This window comes from Macrobrachium rosenbergii, chromosome 58 (genome assembly GCF_040412425.1).
Source record: "Macrobrachium rosenbergii isolate ZJJX-2024 chromosome 58, ASM4041242v1, whole genome shotgun sequence".
Classification (NCBI taxonomy): Eukaryota; Metazoa; Arthropoda; class Malacostraca; order Decapoda; family Palaemonidae; genus Macrobrachium; species Macrobrachium rosenbergii.
In genome coordinates, this window is record NC_089798.1 from 18,529,630 (window position 1) to 18,549,601 (window position 19,972).

Sequence of the window (19,972 nt, forward strand, 5' to 3'; positions counted from 1 at the left end):
AGGCTAGGTACAAATAAAAGGAAGAGATCACACTGGCTACCTTCTCTGGGCAAATGAGGATCACTCTTAGATGTTAGGGCACTGTGCCGAGAGGGCACTAGTGCCAGGATGAGCTTATAGCTCGGCAACTACTGGGCTCTCTTCCGCCCCTTCTTCTTCTTCTTCGGGTTCCTCCAAGGCCTATCAGTAGCTGGCCCAGCAGGTGATGAGAGCACCGACTCTGGGGACAGGCCAGAAGGGCTAGCGGGCGCCAAGTCAGGGGCAACTGCAAAAGCTGGAGGAGGACTCCCTACTCCGGCTGCTGCGACAACCGGAGCGAGAGCGATCTCGACTTCGGCATCCGAGGATGCCAGTTCCTGGTCTTCCAAGGAAGGGTACCATTTCGATCCTCCAGGGTTCATCCTGGAGTCAAAAGAAGAATCAAAGAAGAAGGTTTTGGGGTGCTGGAGGCTCTCCAGTCGCGATGATCAGCTGCATGGGGAATCCTAAATCTCCCGGAGGAGGATTCTACCTCATGATTTAGACCCGGCATGGGGCCTTTTCCACTGGTAGCTCAACGTCCGTGGCGGACGGAGTCTGGCACTGCTCAGTGCTCGCAAGTGGCACTGGCAGCAGTTGAGGTCAGGCATGCCTGACAAGGGGTCCGGAGGTGCAATACCTCTCGGACGACTTGGGTTTGGCTGCGGCAGAGATTCCTGCCCCAGCAGGAGATCGTGGCCTCTCAGAGTTTTGTTGGGGGCGTCCGCTGGGCGTTGCTTGCTTGGGCAGCCCTCCCAATTTGTGGAGTGGTCTGCCCGCTTGCACGTCCTGCAGCGGGTACTGCTCCTCCTGAATCTCTCTTCGCGGAGGGGGACCTCTTGGTGGGCCAGCCCTTCGCGATTGGAGAGGGCTAGGCCTGGAATAGTTTGGGTTGTGCCCCTTCCGGCGGACCACTTTGGTGGGCGGAAGGTGGAGGTTTGTCATTATTGACAGTGTTAGATGGGGCCTCCGTGGAGGAGGTAACGCTTGGAGGCTGGAGTGGCGTTGGTGACGGGCTTCCGCAGAGAAGATCCCGACCCAACAAGAAGACCACTCCGGGCCGAATTCCACCTACCACGCCAAGGCAGTGGGGTATCGTGCCCCAAGGTGTCATAACCTGGAGTTGGACAGTAGGAAACGTAATGGTGTGGCCCTCTATCCACTTCATTTCCCACCGGGTTTCTTCACAACCATGGCACCGGCTGGCACTTGGGCCCTAGTGATCAGGCTAATGTCTGCCGCAGTGTCTACTGTGACTGGAAGGGTCACTGGCAGGCTAGTGCTCTGAAGAGGGGCCACCGAGATGAACTGGGTTTCCAGTCTCTGGGGGTAAAGGATCCAGTGCGGACCAGCAGCAGAAAATGAAGTGCTGATTAGGTTGACAAATTTGGTGGTGGGGACATGATGTGGACAGGCCGAGATCCAGCATTGTAGTGGCTGGCAGCCCCACAGGATCTGCACGGGCCTTTTGGATGGGCTCGGTGGCCTGCAGTAACTGTTGGAGGAGAGGGCTGAGCGGATGAATCGGGAGCGGAGTTCTGGCTGGTAGGGTTAGGCTGCTTATTAGTGCCGAGTTTGTATCGGCACTCAGCTTCAGCGTGGCCCCCTTCTTGCAATAGTTGCACAGGGTCTTGCTAGGCAGTCCATTCCTCAGGCGAGTGGAGTTCAGAGAGGTGGCCGGAGGGATGATTCGCTTCTGAGAGGTGCTATGCGACTGATTGAAGGTTTCCCACTGAATCAGCCATGCGACAAGCTTCCATAAGTGTGGAGGGCTGTTTATCATTAAGATATACAGCAAGGGGCCCTGGCACACATTGGAAAAGGTCTTGTCTCAGCATGGTCCAATTGAAAAGATCCTCAAACATCGTGCAGGCCAAGGAGTCGAACCAGCGCACAGGACTGGGTTTTGTGACATGCCCATTCTGTCCAAGACCAGCCGACTTCCTTGGCAAGACCTCGGAACCGTTGTCTCCATTTTTCTGGGGTTATCTCGTAGGCCTTTGTAATGACTCTATTAACTTCCGCCATGTTACCTCTCTGGCTCTTCTCCAGTGAGCCAGTGCTGCCTTGGCTTTTCCCTCCATATGCTTGGCTAGTATTAAGGCTCTCTCGTCTCCGTGGTGCTGTAGTTATTGAAAAGAGCCTCGATCTCCTCCAGCCATGCTTCTGGCTCAAATCTTCAGTCCACTTGGGGACTAGGGAATTGATGCTCGAAATTGGGCGTTTGATGCAGCAGGTGTAGGACTGGAGGCTTGCTGTCTTAGCCATAGCTTCGGCATTCTCCATTTTGGCTCTTTCCAGCTCGAGCTCTTTCTCCTTGCAGGCTAGCTCACTTTCCTTGCAGGCTAACTCATGCCGTCTTCTTCTTTCTTCTCTTTCCTCTTCTAATTGCCTTTGCTCGGCTTCATACGCCCTTCGTTCTTCTTCATACTTCCTCTGCTCGGCCATACTTCCTCTCTGCTCGGCTTCATACTTCCTCTGCTCGAGTCTTTCTTCCTTCTCCCGCTTGGCCAAGTCGTCCACTTGCTCCTTAACCCAGGTGGTAAGTTCCGAGCCGGTGAGACCTGCCGCCGTCCCCAGCCCCAGGAAGGTTTTATAATGCTCTGCTGCCATGGTTCTGGTGGGGAAGGGCGTCTAACCGGTCGACTGGGCGTGTCACTTGGGCAGCGGAAGTGTCTCTTCTAAGGACGTGGCACCCTTTCAAAAGGTGGCACTGTAGTTTGGGTGTGCCATGTGTAACAGGTCACACTGGTGGCACTCAGTATCCCTAGGCACTGGTGCAGGTTAGGTTCCAGAAGAACTTTCTCTTCTGTGTTCCCTTTTGTTTTTGTTTTATTTATTTTTTTTCTGGATGTTGCTTGGTGGCACTTATGGTGCCAATGTGTTTCTAGGGACCCTCTGCTGGAGTCCAACTAGGCTATATGGGAGGAAAGGCACTCTACACCCTGCAGAGTGCAACAATCGAATGAGAGAGAAAGGAAGGTAAAAGAGAGAGAGAGAGAAGTAAGCTATTCAAGTGATGACAGTGCTGCAAATTATTGGCACTGTGGAATAAAGTGAATTTGGGTTTTTTTCTTTAAAGATCCTCGTGAGTGGCTGGTCCCAGTACCCAACCCAGTGCTGGCCCCTTCTTCTTTCAGAGGGTGAAAACTACTGTTTGCTTCGGTCTGGATAGCAGGCCTCACTCGTGACCGACAGTTTATCACTGTATTGTAATTACTCTTAACTTGTCCTCATCTATTTTGGGACAGAGGTGTTTCTTTTATTTGGTTTATTGTATTGAAATTAATTAGCCTAGTGTCGGCCGTTCTTTCTTTGAAGAGGGTCACGAGTGACTTAGTTAGAATGCTTACTTGAATGATTTTCAATCAGCTAATTTCTTGCTGCTTGAGAACATGTAAAGCAAAGATCTTATAAATGCACAATGGCATGGATCTTAATAAAATCAGACAGATGTGTCGTCTTGACTTCCTTAGGGATGGCTTTATTATCTTACTTTTCCTGGGAGCCGCGTCACAAAAGTTTATCGTAAAAATTTTAAATTCTCTTTATATGATTTTTATAGCAGGTATTTGTATAGGAACTTGTTATGGTATTACTCCTAACTAAGGCCTATCTTTCCCTGCCTAAATTGTCTTTTGGTTTTGTCTAGCTAAGATATTGCGAGGTGGGTTTACTCGAACACTGAAAAAAAAAAAATTATGCCCCAAGAGTGGCGGGGAGCAGAGTCAACAGGTCACAATAACAAGGTCTTTAAGATGGCGGAAGTCCCGTTAGGCCTAAATTTCAAAACCTTGGGCGGACAACATCAAATGGCGGTTCTCACAAAACAGTTCAAACAATTTCAAAACAACCCGCAACACGGCGGAGGAATCCAAAATGGCTGGTATTTCCTTTTAGACAAATTCAAAACAACGCACGAAACAAATGCAGGTATCCAGATTTACTTCAAATATACCAATCATGCATAGCGTTTTAAGTGCGTTACGGATGGAAAACTAAATTACCAAACAACTTTGTGTCTTTTGTTATCGTATTCTCACCCGGACATTAAACAAAAAGAATGAAAAGAGAAATGCTAGCCTGCCTGCGTAAATTTACGTTGTTGAACGGTACCTTTATTGTACAATTACTATTTCAGTTCGTTTGCTACTTCACTGACACGGTTTTGAATGATTCCCGCTATATGCAAACAATAACGATCAGAATTAGCCCACGCGATTTCTAAATTACTTTGTGTACATGAAACGGGCTCCAGCGATTCCGCCTTTGAATCCTTTATGGACGACTTAACTCAAATGCTCGAACACAGTAAAAATGCCATTCATAAATTATGTCTCTCGTTATAAATTATGTCTCACTCTGTTTCTACACCCTTCCTACCTATGCTAATTCTCGCTACACTTGTTATTATAACTATTCTCTTTACTGCTTATTATTATGCCTCGTTCTTTGTTTGGAAGAGTGAAATGGAATTCAATATCTGACTTTTATCTTTGGAATTAATGTAATTTTAATTTCCTTTTCTCCTGATTCTTTCTCTAAAATGTACTTTAGATTCTACGCAAGGTCGCCAATGTTACGCGTGAGGGTCTTGGTTGATCATGTATTATTCAATTTACGTAATTTTTACGGCCCTGCAAACCAAGTTTTGTATATGCAACTTACCCGTCAGATATATACTTAGCTATAGTCTCCGGCGTTCCCGACAGAATTTCAAAACTCAACGGCTTCCAAACATTCGGACGCGCAGGTAGGTCAGGTGATCAATCATACCCGCCGCTGGGTGGCGGGAATAGGAACCATTCCGTTTTCTAATCAGATTTTCTCTGTCGCTGGTTCCGGCAACATCTGTTGTTGGTTCCTCCTGCTTTGATTTTCGTTTTCTCGCTTGCTGAGGATCTGTTTGGCCTGATTTTGGTGACGTATTGGATCTTTGGTTTGGCATACGCTTATTGTGGACTGTTTTTTGGATTTGCTTTTGGATTGTTCATTTAGATGTCTGACGTTAATGTTTCGCCTGTGTTCCGTGTGTGTGCTAGGCAAGAATGTAAGGTGAGGTTGCAACAAAAGCAGTTGACAGACCCTCACACTGTATGTATGAGGTGTAGGGGAATGATTGTTCTTCGGACAATAGGTGCAAGGAGTGTGAGAAATTGTCTGATCAAGAATGGAAGGTTTTGACTTCTTATCTGAAGAAGCTTGAAAAGGATAGAGTTAGGAAGGCTTCCTCCAGAAGCTCGAGTAGGTCTCGCTCTGCTGAGCACGATTTAGAGATTAACCCAGTAGACTCTCCTAATCCTTTGGTTTCAGCCCCGTCTCCCCTTCATCGAACCTGTGGATTCGTCCTCTGAAATGGCTGCGATGAAAGCGGAACTTCTTAAGTATGAAATCGCAACTCGTGTGATGAAGGAAGGTAAGAGTGACAGTGATATGTGCAGTGTCCCCAGTGTAGTGGAGGGGGCGTCTGATCGGCTCCGCATTGCTCCTAGGCCTAGACCTCTTCCAAACTCCCAGGACCAGTGGAGGAGGAATGTCGAAAGCCGCAGGGAGGATGTAGAGCATCCCCAACGATCAGGCGTCCCTTCGGTAGATCCTGTTGTTGCGTCCCAGGCTGCCTTGGATCGCCATAGAAAAGGCATCCTGAAGAAGTGTTTCTCGTCGTCTGACCGCGTCTTCTCCGAGACGTGGTTGGAGTTCGGCTGAGGAGTCGCGCCCTCTGAAGAGATCCTGGAAGGCTCCTAGAGTAGAGCTTTTGGACTCGAGCCCTGAGCGCTTCCCGGAGGATTCTCCTATTGTCAGGAGAGAGCTCGTGATCCCCTCCTCCTCTCCAGCAGGAGTGAAGGATTCGACGAAGAAGATTTTGATCGGCCTCCAGGAGCAGTTATCGGCCTTGTTGGATCTCTTGCTTAGGACACCTCTTCTCGTAGGAAGGATGACTTTCTTCCTGTCAAGAGTTCCAGGAAGCTCTCTTCTTCAACTCATCGCTCTTCTCCTGCCAAGCTTCCTTCTTCTAGCAAGTTTTCTTCGTCTCGTGGAGTAGGCGCTCTTACGCGAACAGGCGCCAGTCTCCCAGCAGGCGCACTTCTTCCAGGCGCTCGTCATCGGAGAGAAGCGCCTCTCTCTTCCAGGCGCACTTCGTGCCTCTTTTGGTACTTCCTTTGGGCAGGCGCTCGTCGTCTTCCAAGCTCCCTCCTTCCGGCAGACGCTAAATTGATCTCCTACTCAAGCGCCCTCGTTTTAGGGCCTCCTCTCCTGGAAGGCTCTCATCAGTGGACAGGACCCCCTCTCCTGTCAGGCGCCCGTCCGGGGTCAGGCGCCATTCTCCTGGTAGGCGCTCTTCGTTGGACAGGAGTGCATCTCCTTCCAGGCTCGCTGGAAAATGATAGGCGCTCTTCTTCTCTTAAGCCTTCCTCTCCGCCTGCTGCTTTGGAGGAAGTTTCAGAAGAGGATTCTCCTAAGGGCGCTGGAGTTTCGGATTACAAACGGTTGGCTTCAGTTTCTGATTCAGGAGTTTGGAGATTCTCTTTGTCATGCTGCCCCTCCTTCTCCGGGATCCTTGTGGGACAGCACCAAGTCAACTAGACCCTCTTCGTTCGTCAAGATGCGCCCATTAAAGTGATTTTTGATGAGAAGGCCTTCAAAGGAGTCGGGGAGTGGATGCAATCTAAGAAGGATGCAAGCAAGACGGTTTTCTCTTTCCCTCCTTTGAAACTTTTGGGAAAATCAGGAATGTGGTATGAGACCAAGGAGCCTATGGGGTTGGGGCTCCCCACATCAGCTGACGAGATTTCTCTAATCTGGTAGACTCCTCCAGGAGACTTTCTCTTTCTTCAGCGAAGGCTTGACTTGGGGAATGGCGAAATGGACCATCTCCTCAAGGGTCTTTTTAGAGTTGTGGAGGTCTTCAACTTTATGGATTGGTCTCTTGGAGCTTTGGCCAACAGGACTCGGGATCCCGAATTCCTGTGTATGGATGACTTCCTCCTGAGTGTTTTGTCTTGCTTGGACAAAGCAGTGAGGGACGGTTCTCATGGGAAGTCGCTGCCTTGTTCGAGCTGCTATTCTGAAGAAGAGGTCAGTATTCAGCTCTTTCCTCACGAAGTCTGTGTCTCCTCTTCAGAGATCCTCTCTTCTGTTTGCTCCTTTTCTCCTCACCTTTTTCCTCAAAATTTGGTGAAGGAGATTTCTCTTCGTTATCTGAAAAGCGACACAGGACCTTTTGGCCCAGTCATCGAAGAGGATCAGACCTGCCGTCCCTTTCGCCAAGAAGGAGAAGGCTCCCTTTCAGGAGCCCTTTCGAGGTGGTCCTTCGTCCAGATCCTCCTTCAGGAGCAAAAGACCGAGAGAAGAGGAAGGTCTTCCTCGTCCTATCAGAAGGACCAAATGAAGAACGAAATACTCCAGACGACAGTGGGTGCCAGACTGTTACACCTGCCGAGGTCTGGGCACAGAGAGGGGCGGACGACTGGTCCCTCTCCATTTTAAGAAGAGGCTACCTTATCCCCTTCAGGAAAGTCCTCCTTTTAACATCAACTCCCAGGGAGTTATCCGCCAGCTACAGGGATCCCATCAAGAACCAGGCTCTTTTTCTAGCAGTGGAACAAATGTTAGAAAAGGAAGCAATAGAACTGGTTCAAGACCTCCATTCCCCGGGTTTTACAACCGTCTTTTTCTGGTTCCAAATCCTCGGGGTTGGAGACCGGTTCTGGATGTAGCGCCTGAATTTCTTCTCGTAATCAAGACGAAATTCAAAATGGAAACTACCTCTTCGGTTCTTGCAGCTCTTCGTCCAGGGATTGGATGGTCTCCCTGGACCTGCAGGACGCTTACTTCCACATTCCCATTCATCCCTCGTCAAGAAAGTTCCTGAGGTTCGTGATTTGGGGAAAAGTTTTTCAATTCAGGTCCCTGTGCTTGGTCTTTCGGCGGCCCCACAAGTGTTCACGGGCATCTTAAGGAATGTGGCACGCTGGCTTCACTGAGAGGGAGTGAGGATATCAATGTATCTCGACGATTGGCTGATTCGAGCTCAATCAAAGGACAGTTGTCTGGAGTACTTGTCGATCACCTAAATCTGACACAGTCCCTTGGACTATTAGTAAACCTACAGAAATCCCAGGTTGTTCCGCAGCAGAGCATTGTTTACCTGGGGATTCTGATGGATTCTCGGGATTTTCTAGCCTTTCCATCCCAAGAGAGAATAGATCGCTGCATAGAAAAGGTGACAGTCTTTCTAAGGAGAAAACGTTGTTCAAGAGGGAGTGGATGAGTCTGCTGGGGACCATTTCCTCGCTGGAACAGTTCGTCTCCTTGGGAAAACTTCATCTGAGACCTCTTCAGTTTTACCTAAAGGAGAGATGGGACCAGAAGTCTCAGGACTTAGCAACTTTGTTCCAAATTTCGGACAAGATAAAGAGGATCTCAACTGGTGGTTAGACCCTCGAAAATTATGCAAAGGACTGTCTCTTCAGTTACCGAGCCCTACCCTAGTGTTGTTCTCAGACGCCTCGGAGTCGGGATGGGGGGCAACACTAGGGTCGAGAGAAGTGTCAGGCACCTGGGAGGGAGACCAGGTGAACTGGCACATCAACAAGAAAGAGCTATCAGCAGTTCATTTGGCTCTCATCAAGTTCGAGTTCCTTGTCTCAGGACAAGTAGTCCAAGTGAACTCAGACAACACTACTGCCCTGGCTTATATAAGAAAACAGGGAGGAACACACTCCTTCTCCCTTTACGAAACGGCAAAAACGTTGCTGTTATGGGCTCAGGAGAGGAGGATCAGACTCCTCACCAGATTTGTACAGGGAGAGAGGAATGTGAGGGCCGACCTTCTCAGCAGGAAGGATCAGGTCCTTCCCCACAGAGTGGACTCTTCATTCAGAAGTCTGCGAAAGACTGTGGAACCTGTGGGGAAGGCCGAATATCGACCTTTTTGCAACCCACTGGAATGCAAGGCTAGAAAACTACTGCTCTCCGATATCGGACCCGAGAGCGGTTGCAATAGACAGTCTTCTCCTAGATTGGACAGGATTAGACGGGTATGCTTTTCTCCCATTCAAGATCCTGGGAGAAGTGGTAAGAAAGTTTGCGTCTGTCGGAAGGCGCGAGACTGACCCTGGTAGCTCCGTTTTGGCCAGCTCAAGATTGGTTCACAGAGGTACTGGAATGGATAGTAGACTTTCCAAGATCGCTTCCACACAGGAACGATCTTCTCAAACAGCCCCACTTCAACAGATTCCACAAGAATCTCCCTGCTCTCAGTCTAACTGCCTTCAGACTATCGAAGGTCTGGTCAGAGCGAAGGGTTTTTCGCACAAAGCTGCGAAGGCTATTGCAAGAGCCAGGAGATCCTCAACCCTTCGCGTCTACCAGTCAAGTGGGAGGTCTTTAGAAGATGGTGCAGGACCAATAAGATATCCTCTTCCAGTACCTCTGTGACAAACATTGCTGATTTCCTTATCTTCCTAAGGGAACATTGCAACCTCGCTGTATCCACAATTAAAGGATACAGGAGTATGTTATCTTCAGTTTTCAGACACAGAGATCTGAATATCTCGGAAAACAGAGACCTTCATGACCTTATAAGGTCTTTTGAAACGTCAAAATTCATGACTTCGAAACCTCCCAGTTGGAATCTAGACATAGTCTTGAAATTCTTAATGTCTAAAAAATTGAACCTCCTCATCAAGCTTCCTTCAGGGATCTCACCAGGAAGTCACTTTTCCTCTTTGCCCTTGCCTCAGCTAAGAGAATAAGTGAAATACAAGCCTTAGATGGCAAATTTTGGTTTTAAGGAAGGTTCGGCTATTTGCTCCTTTAAACCATTCTTCCTAGCGAAGAATGAGAATCCTTCTAAACCGTGGCCAAGAACCTTTGAATTAAAAGGTCTCTCTTCTGTGACGGGACATGAGTTGGAGAGGACTCTATGCCCTGTCAGGAGCCTTAAATTCTACTTAGAAAAGAAGAAATTACTGGGAGGATCGATTGAAAGTCTTTGGTGCTCTGTCAGGAATCCTTCACGAGCGATCTCAAAGAATGCGCTGTCCTTTTTTATTAAGGACGTCATCAAGGAAGCGCATATCTCGTGTGAGGATGAGCACTTTAAGCTCCTTAGAGTAAAAGCACACGAAGTGAGAGCCATTGCTACATCCTTAGCTTTTCACAAGACGTTGTCTCTCCAGTCTATTATAGAGGCAACCTATTGGAGGTGTAGTTCAACGTTAGTTCTCATTACTTACGAGATATTAGAGTAACGTGGTTATAAGTGCTTCTCTCTAGGAGCATAAAAATGATCTGCGGATTCGGTGCTGGGACAGGGAGCTGAATCCAATCCTATTTAGTTTAGCTAATTCAGTTGTTTTTAAGGCTTGGTGGTGTGTGTTTTTATGGTTGGTTGAAAGAGGGTGATGGAATTATGCTTCCCCTTTCAATTCTTATCATTAACAAGGTTAGAATTGGTCAGGTGGTCGGGATTGGTTGTCATGTTCCTTGTATTTTGTATGGACACCTAGCTCTGTCATGTAAGAGGGATAGCCCCATTGATACGATTCAGGTGTAGGCTCGGTCATATAAGTGGGTCAGCCCCCTTTGACGCGATCCGCTATAGGCTCGCCATGTTAGTGGGTCATTCCCCATTGGCACGATCCAGAAGGGCTGTCAGTCACAGGTCACATCCTCGCTGAAGCTCCTGAGGCAAGCAGACTCATAGACAGTATCCATGAAGTCTTCTGCCCAATCAGGTAAGAACCATGGTTTTTGTTTATCCTACAACATATGTTGTTTCCGTTTTTAGTTATTTTCTGTCTCTTGCCCTCCTCCAAGGGTGCCATTCAGCTAAAATATATCTGACGGGTAAGTTGCATGTACAAAAATGATATTTTTATGATAAAATAAAGTTTTGTACATACTTACCCGGCAGATATATACGATTGATGGCCCGCCCAGCCTCCCCTCAGGAGACAGGTGGAAGAGAAAATCTGATTAGAAAACGGGCATGGTTCCTATTCCCACCACCCAGCGGTATGATTGATCACCTGACCTACCTGTCGTGTGCCGCGAGTTTTGAAATTCTGTCGGGAACGCCGGAGACTATAGCTAAGTATATATCTGCCGGGTAAGTATGTACAAAACTTTATTTTATCATAAAAATATCATATTACACGTAACCTGCCACTTGAAGCCAAAAGTTAACCTCAAAGACAGTCGTTAATTAGCCAAAGGTCGCCAGTTAAGGGTAATTAACCTTAACAAGAATATTTGAGATGAATTTGATTTTAAACGCAACGGTTCTTCCAAACATTCGGATGCGAGGCATACAAAGCATGGAGACTTGACCTGATTTTACTTACCCTAAATCCTAGGTATTTTACTGGAATAACGGGGTTGAAGCTAACAATATAATAATTTGGCTTAATCTAGACTTCGTAAACACATATACAGTAAGTGGGGGATGAAGGAGGAAACAAAGGAAATGCGAAATACAGAAAAAAGATAAAAGGATGGGCAAAGTTTTGAACAAAAAGCGACTTTACCTTAGGATAAACGTTGTGCGCATCAAAACCACCGCCGAGAGGAGTCTTCTTGCAATTGCTTCTTCACTTCACTTATAGAATAATAGACAAAGAAAGGGAGAAGAGGCCTGTCGGACATGTGGTCTCTCCAAATGCTCCAGTCTCTCTGAAGTTCCCTGACCGGCCTAGGTCAAAACAGTCACCCCAGGTGTCCACGTTCTTGTTAAAAACATTAAGCCAAGAGACAGGTAGGAAGGAAAAAGGGACCTAAGGACCACCTATTCTTAAGGCTGATAGGGAAATTTTCCTATAGGGTGAAAGGCCTAACTTACCTATCCCGTTCTCCAACGGACGTTAAGGTTTGAACTGAAGACGCCTCCTATATAGACAACGTCTTTTCCTAGGTCTCAGTCAGGCTGATATTTTTACAATCAAAAGTTACTTTGAGGCGAACAGCAGTAATATTTGTAAAATATATATATATATATATATATATATATATATATATATATATATATATATATATATATATATATATATATAGATATATATATATATATATATATATATATATATATATATATATAGATATATATATATATATATATATATATATATATATATATATATATATATATATATATATATATATATATATATATATATATATATATATATATATATATATATATATATATATATATAGATATATATATAGATATATAGATATATATATATATATATATATATCATATATATATATATATATATATATATATATATATATATATATATATATATATATATATATATATATATATATATATATATATATATATATATATATATATATATATATATATATATATATATATATATATATATATATATATATATATATATATATATATATATATATATATATATATATATATATATCTATATATATATATATATATATATATATATATATATATATATATATATATATATATATATATATATATCTATATATATATATATATATATCTATATATATATATATATATATATATATATATATATATATATATATATTATATATATATATATATATATATATATATATATATATATATATATATATATATATATATATATATATATATATATATATATATATATACAATAGGAGCCCCAGTCCTTGACGCTAATCTGGTTCCAGAAGAAGTGTCGAGATTTGATTTAGTCAATTCCAAATCAATTTCTCCCATAAGAAATAACTGAAAATGGGTTAATCCGTTCCTGACCACCAGTCATTACCCCAACCTTGCCTTTTTTACAAAACATTACACAAATTACGATTAAATAAGTTCAGAGTTTAATAACTTACCATATTAGAAGCAATTTTTACATTTTTAAATGCATACTGTATAAAAAAAATTGGCCTACGACCAATGCGGCTGTATTACCGATGGTAGACCAAGCGCCATAGGCTAGACTAGGTAGCCTATAGGCACTACCAGAATGTACTGTAACGGGTACACACAAAAACTATTGTTAATAATAATACTGAAAAACAAGCCTGCTTAGTACAGTAAATTAATAATACAATATTAAAAATAAGCCGAATTACCGTATGTCTGTTATCATAAAATTAAGAAAAATATCCTAAGTTACGTTGGCACTCTGCAGCTTGTGGCATGAACGGACGTAAACAAACCAAAGCGCCATCCTGGTGGCGTATAGCAATACTAATTACATAAACATTGTTTATGTTCAGTATTAATTTATGGTAAATTTCATACAGAGTCTATTGTAGTTCATACTGTCTTTCTCTTCTGCTTGTCAGCAACGGGTGTCTTGGGACCCATGATTAGATGAAAATGCGGGGCAGAAAGCCAAAAAACATTATATACTTTACAAGCGTGTACTTCTCCAAACAACAGCAGCAGCATGTGTGGGCTTTAAATGCTTTTAAATATGCATGGGAAGGATGCCACTGACGACGCCAATTAGCGGCGGCTGACTGAAACGCTTTTGTTTACAAACATCATATGATTCATCGGGTCGGATTCCGGTTTGTTGTTTGAGCGCCGATGCAAAATTTACTTGACATTTCGTGTCGAAATCCGATTATGTTAAGTTCTGGTACGGTTGAGGACCGGGGTTCTACTGTACAGTGAACCCCAGATTCGTCTTGGATGTGTCCACACCCCTCCCCAAGCAAATAGGTCAAATCTGCGAATGCTTAAAACCCTCTAAAAACACTTAGAACTGCCCATTTTGATAGCTTAAACCAAGAAAAACCCTGTAAAAATGCTTATACTTGAATATTTTAATAGTTCTATCACAAAAAGTGCATTTATTCATGAAAATGATATGAAAATACAGTAATTAGTGAATATTTCTCAGTGAAAAATACCGCGGATGGGTGAATTTTCCCCGAATGATGGCTAGATATGTTCCACAGAGAAACCCGTAAATGCATGAGTCCGCGAACCATGAGAACGCAAATACGGGGGGTTTACTGTATAATAAAATTTCAGCTCTTCATAAGTCACTGAGTTGTATCATTTATACTTATATAATAAAATTTGTATGCATGTACAGTATAATGTACAGTATAATGTACAGATATAACTTACCGTATATTATTGTGAGCTGTGTAAATATAATTATTTCATTTATTTCTTGACTTTTATTGTACCCTTTATATCATTATTGGCAAATTCATTTGCATACTTTACATGCAAATATAAATGCACATTTTAGGTAGCATATAAATCAACACAGAGCACATTTCTATTCCTTTGATTATATTGTAAATTTCAGGGCATATTTCTTGTATAATAAAATAGTTTTAGTGCAAATATCAGCTTTCTAACTATCATAGTTTCATTGTTATTACAAAATTAGAAATATTTTTTTTATAACCTATAAGCAATAGTATATGGTACCTATAAAAAATTGTATATGCTATCATTGCTAAGTTTTTCTCATAACTTATAACAATTGATAATATATACTATCAGTGCAAAGTTTTTCTCATAACTTTGGCTATAAATATTAATTATGTATTTTCCTTATAACCTATAAAAATATATGGGGTAGTTAGCAGAATAACAGGACAGACCTTTTTGATGTTGAGTGTTACTTTGGAGTCCAGAGGGGTGAAGCCCCCTGACCAGCCAGCACAGTGCCCTGGTGAGGTTAGGAAGGTATTTTGGTTAGGCCAGGACATGGCATTTTACACTCTCCCCAAAGTTTTCTTCATGACCTGTAAAAATATATGCTATCAATATAAAGTTTTCGTAACCTATAAGAGTGATATGGAAAATACAATTTCTATAGTGAGAATATAAAATGGTCAGAAATAAATGAAGAATTAAACAAAGACTGGGAAAACATATTCGTAAGTGATAATATACAGGTAAATACAGATATATTATATAAAATATTAGAGAAAATAGTGGAAAAATATATACAGAAGAAGAAAAGTAAACGTCAGTCACACATACCAAGAGACAGAAGGATCTTGTTCCAGAAAATCAGAAAGTGGAAAAAAGGTCTTGCAAAAGAAAAGAATGCATGGAAATTGATGGAACTAAAAAGTAAGATAGAAAATGCAGAACAAAAGATTTTACAATCAAAAGGAAATGAAAAATGGGACTTAGAAGAAAAGATCCTACGAAATATCAAGCAAAACCCCAAAATGTTTTACTCATATGCGAAAAAGATGAATAAAAGAAGAGTGGAAATAGGCCCTCTAAGAACTGAGGGGCAATTAACGAATGAAAAAAAGGAAATATGTAACATATTAGCAGAAAGATATAAGAGTGAATTTACACCTAGAATTGATAATGAAGATAATGATACAAAAATAAGAGATGAAAATAGTGAATATTTATCGGACATAGATATTAATGAAGCCAATATTGTGCAGGCTATTCATGAAATTAAAAATGGATCAGCAGCTGGACCAGATGGCATCCCTGCCATTTTGTTAAAGAAAGTGGCTCAATCAATCGCAAAGCTGCTCGCAATATTATTAAGACAAAGTGTAGATACGGGCAAGATTTATGATTAGCATATGTTACCCCTATTTTCAAAAGTGGATCAAGACTAGAGGCAAGTAATTATAGGCCTGCGAGTCTGACATCTCATATTATGAAAGTGTATGAGAGGGTAATGAAGAAAAATATAATGAAACATTTAATGAAAAAAGTTTGTTTAATATAGGACAACATGAAAGCATATATAAAAATATGATAAATGAAAAAGATACAGATGTGGTTTACCTAGAATTTGCAAAAGCTTTTGACAAGGTAGACCATAATATATTAGCAAAAAAAAAAATTAGAAAACATAATATTGTGGACAAAGTAGGAAGGTGGATAAAAGAATTTTTGCAAAACAGGAAACAGTTAGTGATTGCAAACGACAAGAAATAGGATGAAGCTAAGGTAATATCCAGTGTGCCACAAGGTACGGTGTTAGCTGCATTGGTGTTTGTTATTATGATTGCAGACATAGACAGTAATGTTAAGGACTCGGTAGTGAGGAGTTTCGCCAATGACACAAAAATAAGTAGAGAAATTACTTGTGATGAAGATAGGAACTCGCTATAAATAGACCTAAACAAAATATATGAATGGGCAGAGGTAAATAGGATGGTATTTAACTCTGATAAATTTGAATCAATAAATTATGGTGATAAAGAAGGAATGCTATATGCATATAGAGGACCTAATAACGAGACAATCACAAATAAGGAAGCGGTTAAAGACCTTGGTGTGATGTTGAATAGGAATATATTATGCATTATTTATAGGAATATATTATGCATTGATCAAATAGCAATACTATCAGCAAAATGCAAAGCAAAAATGGGAATGTTGTTCCGGCACTTCAAAACAAGAAAAGCCGAACACATGATTATGCTTTATAAAACATATGTACGTAGTCCACTTGAATATTGCAATATAATATGGTACCCACACTAGCAAAAGGACATTGCACAAATAGAGAGTGCACAGAGGTCCTTTACAGCTAGAATAGAAGAAGTTAAGGACCTTGACTACTGGGAAAGACTACAATTCTTAAATTTATATAGTCTCAAAAGGAGAAGAGAATGCTACATGATGATACAGGCATGGAAACAGATAGAAGGAATTAGCAAAAACATCATGGAGCTAAAAATATACAATTCTTAAATTTATATAGTCTCAAAAGGAGAGGAGAACGCTACATGATAATACAGGCATGGAAACAGATAGAAGGAATTACGGAAAACGGCATGGAGCTAAATATATCAGAAAGAGCAAGTAGAGGTAGATTAATAGTGCCCAAAACTATACCAGGAAAACAAAGAAAAGCACACAGGGCATTAATCCACCACGCACCAGCATCGATAATGCAGCATCTATTTAGTGCATTACCAGCTCATCTGAGGAATATATCAGGAGTCAGCGTAGATGTGTTTAAGAATAAGCTTGACAAATATCTAAGATGCATCCCAAACCTTCCAAGGTTGGAAGATGCAAAATATACTGGAAGATGCATTAGCAGTTCTCTGGTAGATATCAGAGGTGCCTTACACTGAGGGACCTGGGGCAACCTGAATGAACTGTAAGGTCTCTAAGGTAAGGTAAGGGCTAAGAATAATTTTAGTGTCCCTTATTAAAAAGGCAAACCCACACTCCTTTCCTAGGTCACATGATATTAGGAAAGGACATACATCATTGGCCTTCTTCAGAAATGTTTCTTTCGAAGAAGTCTCCAAAAGTACATCAGAGACAGCGTTCTTAAAACATTACTGCCATGAGCTTGAGTAAATTCCACTACACTGTGTATCAGTAGGTGGTATGGTTAGTCCTGACCCTATAGGTGCTACAGCAGAAAACCAGGGGTCTTCCTAATGGGTGGGTATGATGACTATCACTGGGTAAGGTGCGACAAAACTACAACCATACCCAGCATATTTAGCTAAGTCACTATAGAACTTCACCCTAAAAATGTAAGTTCTAGTTTAGTATCTTGTTTTTTGTTATGAAAACCCCAAAAGGTTTTTTAGAATAAAGAATGGAGCTTGAAACTTGTGGCTTGACCTCAGACCAGAAATGATTCTTTTTTCTTTGGGTTGTTGGGATTAAAATTTTGAGAGCTTATGCCTTTTGTCACCTGTCAGTTTCATTGTAAAACTCCTTGAGGACGAAACAGTGCCTACGCTGTCAAAAAACAGGTTTTGATGTAGGAAAAATCTATTTTTGGTAGTCGCTGTTGAGTCCTCAAAACCCTCCCACTTCCCTGACAAAAAGACTTGAGATTTGAGCCAGGGATCATCCTGTGTTGACCAACGGAGAGTAATGGCTCCTGGTCTTTTACCAATCCAGTCGTAAACAAGATGGTGGACATGCATGCGCAATAGTCACTTCTAATTCTAGCAGGTTTTGACGTTCGAAAAACTGATGCACAGCTTTGCTGAAGATGGGAGAAAATGCCCTCTTGTCTTTGAGTCCATTATACTGTACTCTATCACGTGTCATAGCGATTATCATTATGACGCAATAACCGGCTATAAGACCAGGCTAAAAGATATTTCTTTTTTATTAGTCTGGTCACCATGGGGCGCTGGCACACCACGGAGGGGTAACTCCTTGAGGACTCAACAGTGACTACCAAAAGTAGATTTTTTTTACGTCAAAACCTGTTTTTATATGTATTTATTTTTTTTGTATGTATGAAAATGAGCGAATGTATGTAATGTAAACATGTGTTCCAGTGTAAAAGCATAAACCGTATACAGTTTTTTCTTTCAAATTTAATTTTCATTCATTCATCATCATGCGAATGACCTATTTGGTCCCAGTTCTAGGCCTCAGGCCTAGACCTGGTATTTCATCCTAATCCTTCGGGCCAGCTTATGAGAGCTGATAGTCAGCTCAGTGGTCTGGTTAAACTATTTTGATAAACTGGTTAAACTATTTTACTATATCTCTCTCATTTTCACTAGCTGTTGATGTCTAAGTTGACAAAGCTATTTTGGTTATGTTGGTTGGTGTGATTTGTCAGTTGAAGGTGGGCTCAGCGAAGACCTGAAGCCATTACCTGGTCGTCAGTCCTGGTCTTGGCATTTTTTGTCAGTTTCAACCCTTACTAGAGGTATTGTTAATTTTCATTCAGTTGTTAAGTTCATTGTATTTATTTTTCCCCTTTTGTATTAATTTTCTGTCCCTATAATTCTATTTTATAGTTTTGGTTTGCTTTCCCATACCCTATTTACTTCATATTTTACTTATATATTTAATGTTAATGCTTGAACATGTTCAAGTTATTTACTTCTTTTATTCCACAGCTGTTTTATCCTGTCCAGAGAAATGGCCTTCATTATTTAGAGGAACTTAGAATTGGTCTACAGAGAGATCTTAGTGCAGACACCATTATGTGTTTGTTAAGTGGAACTTACGTCCTTAAAATTCTAGGGCGAACTGATTGGTGGACTTCCATGACAGTGCAGAGTCGGCAGTTTCTTATCAATATTTTAAAGGCAAGGTATGGGAACTGAATTGTACTAATGCATGTGATGTGCATATTTATTATGCATATAGGCAATTTTATTAAAAAAAAAAGTATTTTTCAGCTATGTAAGGTTTATTTCTTTATGATGCTTGCTAGATACATTCAGTGGTTATTATTGAATGTTGCAAAGAAGACATTTGTAGGAATTATATATCATTCACTGTTAGCTTACTGGTTGTTGAAGAAGTGTTAATTTAAAGATCTTAAATATGCTTCATTTAACCCAACCCTATAAGTTTACATATGCCAAATCCTGTGGTGAGCAGTTCCCAGACTCAAAAAGAACTGCATCTGGTGGTAAGAGTGGTAACAAATCATTCCCTGTTTGTCTGTCTGTTAAGCAAACAACAACTTGCTAGCTCCCAAAAATTGGTAATTTTGCACCCATTTTTTTAAACTTGCCTCAACAATTGTTAAAACTGGAACAATAATTAATGAACTCTCCCGATAGGGGGTGTTGGGGTAAGACATCAACTATTTTGGTTGTCATTCTTCTCTTGTCGATGAAACCGGTTGGTTGTGTAGACAAGTATTCTGAAATTTGGGTTTGTTTTTCTTGGTTAATGAATTGGATCGTCTTGATTTTGGGTTGTATTTGTCAATATGTATTCCTCTCAGTCTTCCCTGTCAAAATCTGTTAGATTTTGTAAGGTAAGTGGTTGTAAGACCAGATTGGGTTAATTGAAGTATAATACTCGTGAAATATGCATTGATCATCGAGGGGTGGGTGATTCGTGATTCAGACAAGCGGTGTGATCATTACAAGGATTGGCCTTTGGGAGAGATAGAGATGATAAATTACTGAATTAAAAGAGAGAAGACATACTTAGAGAGTATAGAGAACAGCTAGTCTAGGATCTAGGTCTTCTTTAGAATTAAAA

General features: G+C 41.6%; 1 protein-coding gene across 3 annotated transcripts in view; it reads left to right on the plus strand.

Moving 5' to 3' along the window:
• The window catches only part of HSPBAP1 (HSPB1 associated protein 1), a 287,128-nt gene that overhangs the window by 213,418 nt on the left and 53,738 nt on the right, over positions 1-19,972 (plus strand). The window contains exon 4 of one of the 3 annotated variants that reach the window (XM_067101818.1): positions 18,868-19,064. The exons of 1 other annotated variant lie outside the window; for it this stretch is intronic. In XM_067101818.1, coding sequence (XP_066957919.1) covers positions 18,868-19,064 — 197 coding nt within the window. The remainder of the gene's footprint in view (positions 1-18,867; positions 19,065-19,972) is intronic. One more of the 3 variants, XM_067101819.1, reaches the window with a different exon arrangement.